This window comes from Rhineura floridana, chromosome 20 (assembly GCF_030035675.1).
Source record: "Rhineura floridana isolate rRhiFlo1 chromosome 20, rRhiFlo1.hap2, whole genome shotgun sequence".
Taxonomy (NCBI): domain Eukaryota; kingdom Metazoa; phylum Chordata; class Lepidosauria; order Squamata; family Rhineuridae; genus Rhineura; species Rhineura floridana.
The window spans coordinates 555,762-569,851 of NC_084499.1; the positions used below are offsets into that span (position 1 = coordinate 555,762).

A 14,090-nucleotide genomic window follows, 5' to 3' on the forward strand; every position below is an offset into this window, starting at 1 on the left:
TGTTCTGTTTTACTTTTTATACTGGTTTTAATTTTTTATTGATAAGTTGCTTTGGGTGCACTTTTGTGAAGAAAAGTGGCTAACAAATTTAATAAATGAATAAACAACTCTCAATTCCATCCAATGCAATCCTAAAAACAGCTACTTAGGGAGTAAATTCCAGAAGGCTCCCTGGAACTCACATAGGATTGGGTCACAAGGCTGGACCCCAACACTTCCTGGGGAGCCGACACACCGGAGGAAGTTGCGCCCTTGATGTTCAGTCGGAATCGCGTCCGTGTAGTCTATGCCAATTTATTTGAAGTACCTTTACTACATTTGCTGGGGCGAGGATTACGATTTACACCGTAGGAGGTGCCCCAGGTCCCGGTGAAGGCGTCGAAGGCTGCTGCCGGAGAGGGCCCCTCGGAAGGTCTGCTGCGCCGAACGCCCTGCCCCCCCCCCGGGCGACTTTCTCCCCAACGCTGGAGCCAAGACTTGCGCGGAGCTCTAGTTGGCGCACCTGGAAGAACCGAGGCGGCGGGGCCGCGGCTTCGGCTGAAGCGCTCCGGAGTCCTGCCCCTGCGCAAAGCAAGCCGCTCGCGGAGCCCCGCCACGGGCCAGTGCTGGCTGCTGCCGCCGAGGGGAGGAGGGCCCGGCGGAGGGGGAGGAGACGACAGCGCGTCCGCCCCCCCAGTCCCCTCCCCTCCAGTGATGGCGACGGCGCTGCTGGTTGCGGCGGCTCCTGCTCGGGCGGCGGCGCGCTCTCCTCCGGCTCCCGGCGCTCGGCGAGGGTCGGCCGGGCAGGGGCGCTGAAGGCGGCGGAGGCAGTAGCCCATGCCCATGCCCATGCCCGCCCGGGGGGCGGAGGAGCCCGAGCCGCCCAGCCGTGCCGCGCCGGGGGCGGCAGCAGCAGCAGGGGCAGCAGCAGCGGAGGCGGCGGCCCCGGGGGCGGCGGCGGGCGCTCCGCATTGTGCCCCGCGCGGCGGCGGCGGGACCAGGAGCAGCGGCGGCGGCAGCAGCGAGAGCGGCGGGTCGGCCCCGGAGGAGCCGCCCTCGCCTCCCCTCGCCTCCCCCATGCAGGCGCCGGGCGAGGAGGGCTCCACGGCAGACGGGGCGGCGGCGGCACTAGCGGCGGGGGAAGGCGCCCTGGACGCCGCTCCCGAGGACGCAGCCGGAGCCGCCTCGGCGCAGGTAAGAACGGAGGAGGAGGAGGCGGGCGCCCCGCCCTGGCCCCCCAGCCCCCGCCTGCCTGGCCGCCCGCCCGCCCGGGTTGGATCGGGCCCCACAAAAGCGAATGCCCCCCGCCCCGCCGCAGCCATGTCAGGTCGGTCGGGAATGCCAAGGCGCCTACACTCCCCCGGGCCCGTCCCACCCCCGGCGGGGAAGGAGCTCGAGTCCCGCAGCCCTGCCCGGATCGGGGCCCCTTCCGCTTCCCCCCCCCCCGCGCCCGATCTCCCTTCCCTCGTCTCTTTCTGAGGCTTTTTTTCCGCCAAACGGCCGCGGCTTCTCCCTGTTTCCACGACGCCCCCTAGAGGCGGCTATTTCGCACGCGAGAGCGAGGGAAAAGGGAAATTAAAATTGGGGGAGAAAAAGGGAAATATTTTTTTCGTAATTTCTCGTTTTCGAAGGAAAAGTTTCCGTGGCTTGGCGGCTGCGGGAGTTTCGAGGGACCTCTCCTCCCGGAAAGGGGCGAGGCGGGGGGGGGCTCGCGGAGTTGGGCTCGAGTAGCAGCCTTCTTCATATGCAAATTAAATTAAACTTGGATTTGAATGAAATGGAGCCCCTCCCTGGGCGAAAACACCCCGTTTCGGGCTGATTGCACCGGGGAAGGAGGGCAGGTGGGGGAAGGGGGCGAGCTCGGAGGACGGGACGGGGGCCCTGAATTACTGCGAAGCAATTAGGAATTGCACTTCTTGCAAATTTCAACCGATTGAGCAGTTAAAAACTGTTAGGTACATTGTTATGCCAGTTAAAAGTTGGTTGACATTTACCCCCGATATGTTATCGGAAATCTTCTGTGGACACGCCCCAAATATTATTGTGGGGGGAGATATGTTTTTGTGGTTTTAAGCAAATCTCTTTGAAGTCACCCTCTTTAAAACAGGAGCCAAACGTGACACATCACAGAGGGTTAAATTCAGATTTCGGTGAAGCCTTTTGTTCTGAAATGCCCGATTTTCTGAAGCTGGTGACTCTGGCACGTTTAAGCCTTGAATTTGCAGGCTTTTTGCAACGCGGGGGGGGGACCCTTTTGTGGGCGTTTTGCCTCCACAATGAAATAAGTCCAGATATTATGTCATAATAGTTCTGTGGTATAAAATATGCCATTATGTTAATTATGTATGTAAAACACTAATAGTTGGGGAAACTGCAGATGTGAAGTTGCAGATTTTTTAAAAAAGGGAAAATTGCAAAATTAAGTCATGCTTAAGATATGAAAAAAATTCCTCCTTTTCCTCCCCTCCCCCTATCTATACAGTGAAATATTCTTTCTAATTGACTTTGTGTTTAGCTTTGTATCTTTTTCTGGGTTGGTTGCAGGAGTTTGTTGTGACAAAATTGCCTTCTGAGGTTTTGGTTGTTGCTTCCCTCTGCTTTTTTCTGTTTTTGTTCAGCATTTTAAAAGGAGACTGTAATTTTTGAAAATTTTACTTAAAATCTCTGTGGAAAAGCCTGTAGCTTCTGTTTCTGAGGCAGAAAGAGAAAAAGAACGGGAGGGAGAGAGAGATCAGGTCAACATTGAATTTAGGGGGGAAAAGGAAGAAAGAAAGCAAAAATCTTGCAGAGTCTCCACTTTAAAATGGGAACAAAATATCAAGATGGCCGACTCCACAGCTGCAGCAGTGAATTTGAAAGGGACGTTTCTGTGCTGGAACAGAACAGTGTTCTGCAGCTTAAATCCTTTTCCCCAATCAAAGAACCTCAATTCAGAAAAATGTTTTAGAAAATCTAAAACTTTTTTTTGGCTTGATTTTATTTTTTAAAAATTCAGAATTTGGAAAAATTAAAAAAAACCTAAAATGAAGTTGATGGCTTTTAAATTCTGTTTAATTATCCTCTGAATTGCAATTGCATATTGAAAATTCAGTATTTTAGTGGCGTGAAGGGGGTGCAATTTAAGATTCTATCTCTAACCAATCCTGTTCCTTCTCTTCCTCCCCCACCCCCAAAATGGGAGGGGGAATCTTTGGTTTTAGGGAAGCTTCTGGAACAGTAAAAGAAACAATTTTCAGAAACACCAAAATGGCCTTAATTTTTGCAATCCTTCTTCCTGTTGGCTTCTAGCAGAGAGGAGGCTAAAATGCTGCTTTTGAGAGAATTAAGGAGCGGGGGGAGATGCATTTAACTGGTCGTATATTGGCATCAGCTATATTTGCTATCTTAAACTGGACTAAACAGGCTTTGGATTACTGATTTATTGATGGTGTTCTGGATGGGCCATAGCATCAAATCAATTTTAAGATGACATAAAAATGTCTCCAATTTCCTTTTTTAATTTTTTAAAATTTGTACCATGTGACCAGTTGCTGTGTGTTTTGCCTTTCCCTCCTTGTCTTTTAAAAGATCTGCTGGAATTTGAGAGAGAAATGGGAGCAAGATTTATGGCTGGTCTTGGGATGGTGATAAACGGAGCAATTCTATTTTGATTCAGAATAAGCGGTCCCTTTTGCGCTGGCTCTTTGGGAAAGAGGCCCATGTTAGATTATGTCAGCCGGAGGTGGCTTGGAGGTGTGATGCCATTGGGCCAAGGGACATTTAAGGGCTAGGGAGTGGATGGACCCCATTTATGGTGCCCCTCTTCCAACAACAGTACTATGGATTACATGTGAATGCTTGTGCATTTGGGTGTGTGTGGTATTTTCTATAAATACTTAACAAGCTCTGCTTACAATGTAATGTCTTTTTGAAAAACAGAAGGCACTGCAGCTTGCAGTAGTGACCTTCATAGGGCTGGAAGCTCAGGGTCTAAAGCTGCACCCGTGAGGGGTGCCACATACTCCCCGCCTCAGTTTCCCAGTATGGGAAAAGAGGAGTTTTTCTAGGAAGATGAGCAGCTTGGCTCTGGGACTTGACCCAGTCCATTTTCAGAGTCTCGAGGCTGTGGTCTGCCCCCTTTTCCTCATCCTGGCCACCCTGCGGGCCGGTTGCTGACCCATACTCTAGGGAACGGGGCCTTTTAATTAAAAAAGTGTGGCGCTAGTTTATTTTCAGCCGTCGCTGGAGTTGAAGCTGCTGCCGCAGGGGCAAAACTGTCATTAATGTTTCATGTCTGAGGCACCTGTTCCTGCTCTTTTGCTTTGGAGGCCTGGGTGCTGAGCTGGGATATCCGTGATTTAACTAAATCTTGCCTCTGCCACAAACCCACCAAATGGCCTTAGGCAAGTCATGTGCTCTCTCTTTCATCCACAATAAGAGGATAACAGCAACACTGGCACTACCTTACAGGTTTGTTGTAAGAATTGCAGAGATACAATACTTAAATGCTACATTAATATTATTAATAATCTGAATGCTATCATTCATTGCTATTACTAATAATATTAATATGGACACAATTACTAATATTACTGCAAACATTAATAAAGTAATTATTATACCCTTAATAAGTTATTACAATAAACACTCTTAATAAAGTATTATTCTTAAGACTAATACTGATATATTTATTATTGGCAATAATATTGATATTATTGCCACTTTGAAGAAGGTGATAGAAGATAATGCCTGTCTTCAAGTAGAGTTGCAGTTACTGTCTTTTTCAGTTTCCAAAGTATGATTGTGCTTTTTCCTGGCATGTTGAGCAAACTTCATCATCTTTAACCCTTGCCTTTGGGACTGACTTCAGAGTCCACATGCTAGCACAGGATTGTGCTGGCAGTGAGCTTCAGGGCCATGTGGCAATTCAAGCCTGGCTCTCTGTGTGACAGAAGCCCCAATGGTGTTGCATTCTTGAAATACACTGAACATCATGCAAATCACTGTTTTTGTCATGAAAATAGTTTTTTTAATCCTCCTGTGAAAGGGATAATTGCAGGGCTCCATGAAAGGACGTCCCATTGTATTCACTGGGCTTATACTCCCTGCTATAAAGTGTTCAGGATTGCAGCCTAAGGTCAGCTTGTTTGCAGATAACTAATGTTTGCATATGTACAAGAAGGGATTGTCATGGCATCAATTTTTACACTATAGTGGAATATTGGAACTCCCCCCTCTTTTGAGTGCTTTTCTGAAGTCTGGCTGGGAAGGGTCCTTCCTGCTCCAAGGCTTCCATTGCTTAAGAATGAACAGAGGGGAATTTTGACATGTTTTCCCCTATCAGTTTCCAAGGTTGGCGTTTAAACCCAGGGCAGCTGGCGCCTAACTATTGGCTATTGGCATGGCGGAATTGAGAATTGTGATGGCTTTGGCAAGATGTGGCGATAGCCACTAGCTGAATGTGGCTTAAAGTGGGGGGGGGAGCAGCAAACTTGGTGCATTTCTGAAGCTGTTGGACTCCAACTCCCATCAGCTCCAGCCAGCGTGGCCATTGGTCAACCTTGATTATGAGAGTTGTAGTCCATCAAAAACAGAAATAATTAGATGCATTCATGAAAGACCTGTTAGCCTTGTGAGCTAAATGGAACCTTCTTGTTGAGAGGAACTCTACCCCTAAATGCCAGGTGCTGTGTGGTCTGTTGCCTTTGCACCTACTTTGTAAACTTCCCTAGAACATACTGACTGACCAGAGAATAATAATAATAATTTATCAAATGTATATCCTGCCCCTCCTCCCAAAGGAGCCATGGTGGCAAAAAAGTGATAAAACAATAAAACCATCTTGAAAAGCAATTCCAACACAGATTCAGACTGGGATAAGGTTTCTAGTTAAAAGGTTTCTTGAAAGAGGAAGGCCCTCAGTAGGCGCCAAAAAGATAACAGAGATGGTACCTGTCTGATCTTTAAGGGGAAGGCACTCCAAAGAGTAGATGCCACTACACGCAGAACGGACCTCCTGATGAGATGGTACCTGCAGGAGGCCCTCACCTGCTGAGCGCAGTGATCGACTGGGTATATAAGATGGTCTTTCAGGTATCCTGGTCCCAAGCTATATAGGGCCTTGTACACCAAAACCAGCAGCTTGAACTTGGCCCCAAAGCTCATTTATTTAATTTATTTATTTCATTATTACATTTGTATCCTACTTTTTCCTCCAAGGAGCTCAAAGTGGCATACATAGTTCTCCTCCCTCTCCATTTTATCCTCATAATGACCCTGTGAGGTAGGTTAACCTGAGAGATAGCGACTGGCCCAAGGTCACCCAGTGAGCTTCATGCCCCAGTGGAGATTGAACCCGGCTCTCCCAGGTCCTACCCTCTGCTGCTACACCACCTGGCTCCCACTGGCTGCATGGGAGCAGCCTTCAGCCTACTCCAGCAGAGCAGTTGTGATATGTTTTTCCAGCTCTCGAGTGGATAGCCATTGGCCCCACAGCAGTTGAGAAATGTTCAGAGCCCACCAAAATGTATGCTAGTCGAGTTGCCCCTGTGAACCAGCGCTGGTTTGGATGGGTGGCTTGTCTCTGCTCTTGGCTCTTCTCCGATGTGTAGAAGCAGCCAACTGGGATCTTGTCTTCGGCCAAAGGGCAACCTGCCTCCTCTCCCTGCCCACCAGTAGCTATCCATGAACTCCCTGCAGTTGCTGGCAAAGGCCTGTGCTCCCTTGCCCCATTCTCACCCCCCCCAGGTTCCTGTGAGCCCCTTTGCTTGCGCCCCTTCCTTTGCCCCCAACTTCAACATCGCCAAGCTGCCATCTGCATCTATCTTTGCATTTCCCATCGCTTTCCCTCTCCTGTGTTAAATGTAGGATTGCAAACTCATTTTCGCTCGGATTCTTAATGTTGTTTTACATCAGCCTTCCCCAACCAGGTGCCCTCCAGATGTTTCAGACTACAACTCCCATCAGCCCCAGCATCATACAGCCATGCTTGCTGGAGTCAATGAAAGTTGTAGTCCAAAACATCTGGTGGACATCAGGTTGGGACGACACTGTTAGGCGATGTGATTACGAACAACAATAATTGGGTTTGAATTGTTTGAATTGTGTTGCTTTGGGTAGTTTTTAATTGGAAAAACAACCCTAAATCTGCTGAAACTTTGTAAGGTTGGAGCTCTGTCCTGCTCTTTGATAGTTTGTTCTGTGAAAATTGACTGGGGTTGGCTTCTGCTGCACAGAAATAAGGCCTTTCCCCCTGCTAATGTTTTGCAGATCAGTCTTCTTAGAGGCCCCAGAACAGAGACAGGTAAAAAATACTGACAGTCCTTCTTTGGAGGATCTTTTTGGTGGCTGGGTTTGGATTCATATTCTGGATGGCCAATTTGGCGAGACAAGTTGAAGGCTAGTCTGACTAGGGAAGGTCTTTGCTTACGTCTGAAGGACTATGGTGCTGGTGGGAAGGAGTGGGATTTTATCTGAAACTGCGTACCCCTGCACACATGCTAATACTCCATGCAGCTCTACCAGATTTTAATCAGAGTATGTTTGAAAACCTTGCTCTTAGTTTCAACAGTAAGGGAAAGAAAGGGAAACAAGAGTTCTCAGGGTGCAAGAAAGAGGAATATGCCACACTTCAGTTTTAACATCTCTCTTCTAAATTCAATGTAAACAAAGTGATGCATGTTGGGGTAAATAAACCCAGCACATGTTAATTTCACATGATGGGGTCTGAAGTGGTGTTGACTGACCAGGAACGAGACCTTGGGGTCGTAGTGGATAGCCCCATGAAGATGTCGACCCAGTGTGCGGCAGCTGTGAAAAAGGTGAATTCCATGCTAGGGATCATTATGCTGATATAATAATGCTATTATGCAAATCCATGATGAGCCCATCCTTGGAACGCTGTGTGCAGTTCTGGTCATCTCACCTCAAAAAGGATATTGTAGAGCTGGAAAAGGTTCAGACAAGGGCAACCAGAGTGATTGAGCGACTCCCCTATGAGGAAAGGTAGCTGCATTTGGGGCTTTTCCGTTTAGAGCAAAGGCGAGTCTGAGGTGTCATGACAGAAGTGTATAAAATCATGCATGGCATGGAGAAACTGGATAGAGAGAAGTTTTCCCTCCTCTCTCATAACACTCATGGGCAGCCACTGCAGGTGAATGCTGGAAGATTCAGGATGCAAAAGAAAGTCCTTCACCCAGCGCATAGTGAAGCTATGGAACTCGCTCCCAGAGGAGCCCGGGATGGCCACCAGTCTGGATGGCCTTAAAAGAGGAGGATAAGGCTGTCAGTGGCTACTAGCCCCAATGGCTATGTTCTGCCTCCACGATTGGAGGCAGGATGCTTCTGAATACCAGCTGCTGGAAACCGCAGGAGGGGAGAGCGCTGCTCTTGTGCTCAGGTCCTGCTTGTGGGCTTCCCATGGGCAACTGGTTGGCCACCATGAGAAGAACAGGATGCTGAACTAGATGGGCTATTGACCTGATCCAACAGGCTCTTTCTAACCTTGTATGTTCTCTTTGATCTACTTTGCTGCATGTTCTTAACATGTATATATTAATATACAATGTTAGGCCTGCACAAATGAAGCCTTTTGCTACCAGATGGCTTGACGAAGGGGCTGTGAGCACTTTGTCAACACGTGTCCTGCCCCGAATGTGTTGTCTGGAGAATTGAGTACATCCTGAGAACACAAGAGGTTCAGAGTTTGAATTCTAACCAAGCCATTACGTCCTTGGAAAGAGGGACCACATCTTTTTGCGGGCAGGGGCCATAGCTTCCTGTGTGAGCACCTGTTTTGCATGCAGAAAGTCGACTGTATAGCAGGTGTTGGGTGAAGGGGCACTCTCTGACTGAGACCTTGGAAAGTCACACATATTTATTTGTCAAGTTCCTACTATATTTTTAGAAAAACATTGCCTCCCAAACGACTCCCATCAATTAAAAAAAATATATGGAGACGGCGATGCGTTGGACGATGGCAGAAGAAAGTGGGGAGTGGTCTCTAGTTGGGACCAGGCTGGGAATAGTTTCCCCACTCAGGGAGAGTTGCTGCCTGTCTCCCTATGGCCAGACTGTGCCTCCCCTCAGAGGTGTGATTTGATAATGTGCATAGTGGCATGGTAGCACGCACATGTCTTGCCTGCAGAAGTAGAAGGGCCCAATTCAATCCCTGGTGGCTTCTCTGGTAGCAAATGGTGGGGAAGGCCTTCCTGTCTGCTTGAGACCCTGTGGAGCACCTGCCAATCAGAGCAAACAGTACTGGGCTGGCGGGGCCAGTGACCTGACGCATTTTAAGACAGCGTCCTCTGTAATATTAGACAAGGGGCTAATTAATATTAATCAATATTAATATTGATTGCATTAATATTTTTTATTCTGTGGGGCTAATATTTATGAGGTTTTCTACATGATATACACAATAATTATATTGCATTTTGGTGATGTATCTTCATGTCTTTTGATGTTTGGTGTTACAATTTTGCTTTTGTGATTCTTCCTTTTGCATTGTGTTGAGATATTGTTGTTTAATTATGTTACTTAAAATGTGGAGTTGTTATTATTGTAGTTACAGTAGCAGCAGTAGTTACTAATATTATTTAGCTTTGAATGTGAAATTTATATTACATTTTTATAACGACTCTTGTTGGCACTTGTAAACTGCTGTTGAAATCCGAAGCGGCAGAAGGGCCACCACAGTTCAGCGGTAGAGCCAACCGGCTTGGCATGCAGCAGGTTGCGGGTCCAGTTCCCAGCGGCTCCTCCAAGCAGGGTTGGGAGAGATCCCGGCCTGAAACCCTGCAGAGCTGCTGCCCCTGCCAGTTGGTGTCGGTGGTCCTGAGCCAGGGTCTCAGTATGAAGCAGCTTCTTTTGTGTGTGTGTGTGTGTGTGTGTGTGTGTACTCTCTCTCACTCTCTCACACACACACATATATGTGTGTGTGTGTGTGAGAGAGAGAGAGAGTGTGTATATCAATATATATATGTGAGAGAGTGAGAGAGAGAGTGAGTGAGTGAGAGAGAGAGTGAGTGAGAGAGAGAGTGAGTGAGAGAGAGAGTGAGTGAGAGAGAGAGTGAGTGAGTGAGAGAGAGAGTGAGTGAGAGAGAGAGTGAGTGAGAGAGTGAGTGAGAGAGAGAGAGAGTGAGAGAGAGAGAGTGAGTGAGAGAGAGTGAGAGAGAGTGAGAGTGAGAGAGAGTGAGAGTGAGAGAGAGTGAGAGAGAGAGAGTGAGAGTGTATATCAATATATATATGTGTGTGTGAGAGAGTGAGAGAGAGAGTGAGAGTGTATATCAATAAAAATAAAGTGTCTGTCTAAAGTTTGGGCTGGCGCATAATCCCCCCACCTGATAAATTCAGAGAGGCTCCATCCTGCTTCTTCCCTTGGCACCGTTTAGTCTGGATTAATGGGTTAATTGTGGAGGAGGGGTGTCAGCAGGGGGCGGTAAGGCTAATATTGGCCGAAGGTTTCCTTGGCTTAGGGCAGGCTTCTGCCAGTGGTGCCCTTCAGATGTTGCTGGACCCAGCTCCCATCATCCCTGGCTGTTGCCCATGGTGGCTGCTGCCTGTTTTACAATTTCTGGAGGGCACCAGATTGGGGAAGGCCAGCTTAACAACCGAGAACTTCCTTCCAGCCCATCCATGTTAAAAACCAGCTGCCCCCTCCCTGCAAATCCTTTGATACGTTTGTGAATATTACAAATGGTAAGTCACAGGGTCAGTCACAGAGTGCTGGAAAATGAGTGCCTAACTTCAAAGGTTGCTTTTGATGTTGCGGAGGGCCCTGTCTAAGTTCCTGAAAGGCAAGGGGCTGCACACTCTTGAGGGGAAGCGTTTGAAATCAGGATTATTTGCACACTATTAGCAACCAGTTATTGTGCTGCAGTTCTGGAATAATTTACTTTGCTTTCTTCCTAATTCAGTCTTCACTTGTTAAACACAGAGCCTTAGTATTGCATTTGACAGACAAATAATTTTTTGATAATGTAAATTTGGGAGACTGCTGTGACATCAATGGAAATCAGAACTTTAAAGAAAAATATTTTAAAAATTCCTTTTTTTCTCTTTGAAGAATTTGAAACTATAATCTGGCTTTTTAATACAGTGCATAAATTTGTGGGATATGAATGTGGTAAATAGATTCAAAATCTTTTTTTTTAAAATTCCCTCTTTCTCCACCCCTCCCTGTTACTTGATTATTGTGAAGAGCAACTGCGTAGCATCCCAGCTGCACCTGGAAATGCCTTTGCATTAACAGCCAGTTTTTATTTTATTTTGTGTTTTGGTTTGAGATTAGGGTAGAGCCATTGGCGATGGTTTTTACTGCATTCATTATGCACAGAGAAACGATTAGGGTTCGTGTGGCAGCAACCTGAGTCTCCTTTCCCCCTTTGCAGAGCTTTGGAGACTATGGGGAGGGGGAGCAGAGAGTGTTGTGTATTTTTTCCAACGCAATTAATTTGCATGAATTGCTAAGGGAGAGTGCAGTGTGGCAGCTCTGTATCCTGGAGGAAGAGTGTCCAATTTCTCAGAAAATTTTCAGTTTTCATACAGAAAACATTTAGTAGCAATACAATAGTAGGCAAGTGTGTCAGTTTCAAAAAAAAATTTGCTTTCTTTTTGAAAGACAAGTAAAACAAAAATGCTAAATTAGCTCATGCCTGCTGAAAACTTTTCTGTCCCCGGGCTTACGCAGGGTATTGAGGAGATCCCTGCCTGCAGTAGTCAGTTAGTGATTTCTGATTTTAAAAATGCACATGATTTTATTATGTAAATAGAATAGATGTGATTCTTGCAAACCGCCTTCATTTTTTTATGAATAGCAGCAGACAAATATTTTTATATAACAAATTAATGAAATGACGGGGGCCAAGCAACATCTGCAGGGCCCACCATGGATGTTTCCTTCCCAGCTCTAAGGTATCAGAAAATGTTCAGATGCATATTACCCGATGGAAATTAGCATACTTTGCACAGGGAAAATTTCCCATTCCAGAAAATGCACGTCACTGCTTTTTCCGGTAGAAAAAGTTTTGTTTTAAAAAAAAAAACATAAGAAGAGCCTGCTGGGTCAGGCCAGTGGCCCATCTAGTCCAGCATCCTGTTCTCACAGTGGCCAACCAGGTGCCTGGGGGAAGCCCGTAAGCAGGTTTTCAGAAGCATGCTGCCTCTGACTAGGGTGGCAGAGCACAGCCATCATTGCTAGTAGCCATTGATAGCCCTGTCCTCCATGAATTTGTCTAATCTTCTTTTAAAGCCATCCAAGCTGGTGGCCATTACTGTGTCTTGTGGGAGCAAATTCCATAGTTTAACTATGCGCTGAGTAAAGAAGTACTTCCTTTTGTCTATCCTGAATCTTCCAACATTAAACCCTTTCTGAAAGCCTCAATGTGCCAAAGTGTATGTGTGTGTGAGTGTGAGAGTGTGTGTGTGTGTGTGTGTGTGTGTGTGTGTGTGAGAGAGAGAGAGAGAGAGAGAGAGAGAGAGAGAACTACATTTTTTGAGGTGGTTCTCTAATGTTCTTCAAGGTCACCCAATGGCCACTTCATGGCCAGGGGGGATTTGAACTGGGGGCTCTCTGATCCTTCTTGTGTGTTCTGACTGCTACCCTAGGCAGGCAGGGTCTCCTCCTGTCCTTTCTTCTTCTTAATGAGTTTTGCTTTTGTGTCAGGTTCTCCCTATTGCAATTCCTCAGCCTCTTCAGGCCTGAATCAGTTTTATCAGTGACCCTTGACACCGTAATCCTCATTGGTGCGCTGGGCTGTGTTCTGTGTCATGACAAATGCACCCTGAAGGGTCCTGGGAGCTGGAAGAGGCTGCAGCTGAGCGGCTGAGCCACCTCCTTGGCATGCGGGAGGGCCCAGCTTCAGCCCTGTTGCATCTCCAGGCAGGGCGGGGAACGTCCCCTCCCTGAAACCCTGGAAAGCGGCTGCCAGTCAGTGCAGACAATACTGAGCTAGATGCACCAATGGCTTGACCTGATGCAACCAGCCAGAGATGAAGGTCCCCAGCATGTGAACAAACAAGGAAAGGAAATGCAACTGGAATATTTGGAGCATTTAATTGTATCCACTTGGCAGCTAATTAACAACTGGAATAATTAGAATACTTTATGGTGGAGCACTTTAAGGATGTTTATTTGGTAGCTCATCAGATTGTTTTACTCTTAGTATTGTGAGTTTTGTACTAGTTCATATTAACAGCACTTTATTTTTGCCTAATTGGTTCCTGTATATTTCCTTCCCTTTTTTGTTCAGACTTGGGATAAGGCATCTTCCTGTGTTCCCTGTAAAGCATTGCCTGCTGAGAAGGTTGCGCACTCTGCCTTTGTGTGAGTCTGCCCTGCCCTTGCCGTTTCTCCTTCCGCCTCTGCCCTGTGCCTTCTCAGGTGTGGTTGGAGCCTCTGGTTACTCCAGATGCAGGAAAGTCACCCATCATTTGGAGATGTTCCCTGTCAGATCTCTGTATGAGTCTCTGCTCTGCCTACTTCCAGTGAACCACCTCCGAGTGAGATTAATTCTGACCTAGAGATGTGAAGGCCCAGAAAAAACCCGGGAAAATTTGGGAAAAACCCATTTTTTCCAAAGCCATTTTTGTTTTTTTCCCGAAAAATTGAAAAAAATGAAGAAAAAATGGATTCTGGAATGTTTTATTTTAGCATGATGAATAAAATGTTCCCAATGTGAAGCTTTAATCCTATAATTTTTCTGGGAATAAAGCTGCAATGCTAATCTCACATACTGGGATTAAACCCCATTGAATTCAATGTGACTTACTTTTGAGTAGACATGGTTAGGATTGTGCTGCAAACCAAGGGACTTTTGGGTAGACATACAAAGATTGTAAATCATTCTGTCTCCCTGCTCCCCAATCCTATTTTTTAAGCAATTAGACAGGGTTACTTAGGTGTCATTACTGTTATGTGGTGGGGAAACCAATACTGATTTTTTTTTTTAAAAAGGTCTGTAATGACCAACTGGTTTTGACAATAAGCTATTATATGAGGTGTGTTATTTTTACATCTCCTCTGTGTGTGTGTGTGTGTGTGTGTGTGTGTGTGTGTGTGTGTGTGTGTGTCTTTCCAACAACCCTGTGAGGTAGGTTAGGCTGAGAGTTGGTTCACTCAAGCTGCATATGTT

At 46.7% G+C, this 14,090-nt stretch overlaps 1 protein-coding gene across 14 annotated transcripts in view; it reads left to right on the forward strand.

Annotated features, from left to right (window-relative positions):
- Window positions 1-734: 734 nt before the first annotated feature.
- The window catches only part of ZNF618 (zinc finger protein 618), a 112,214-nt gene continuing 98,858 nt past the window's right edge, over window positions 735-14,090 (forward strand). For all 14 annotated transcript variants that reach the window (XM_061604556.1, XM_061604564.1, XM_061604557.1 and 11 more), the window contains exon 1: window positions 735-1,173. In XM_061604556.1, the coding sequence (XP_061460540.1) occupies window positions 817-1,173 (357 nt within the window). In that variant the 5' untranslated portion in view covers window positions 735-816. The remainder of the gene's footprint in view (window positions 1,174-14,090) is intronic.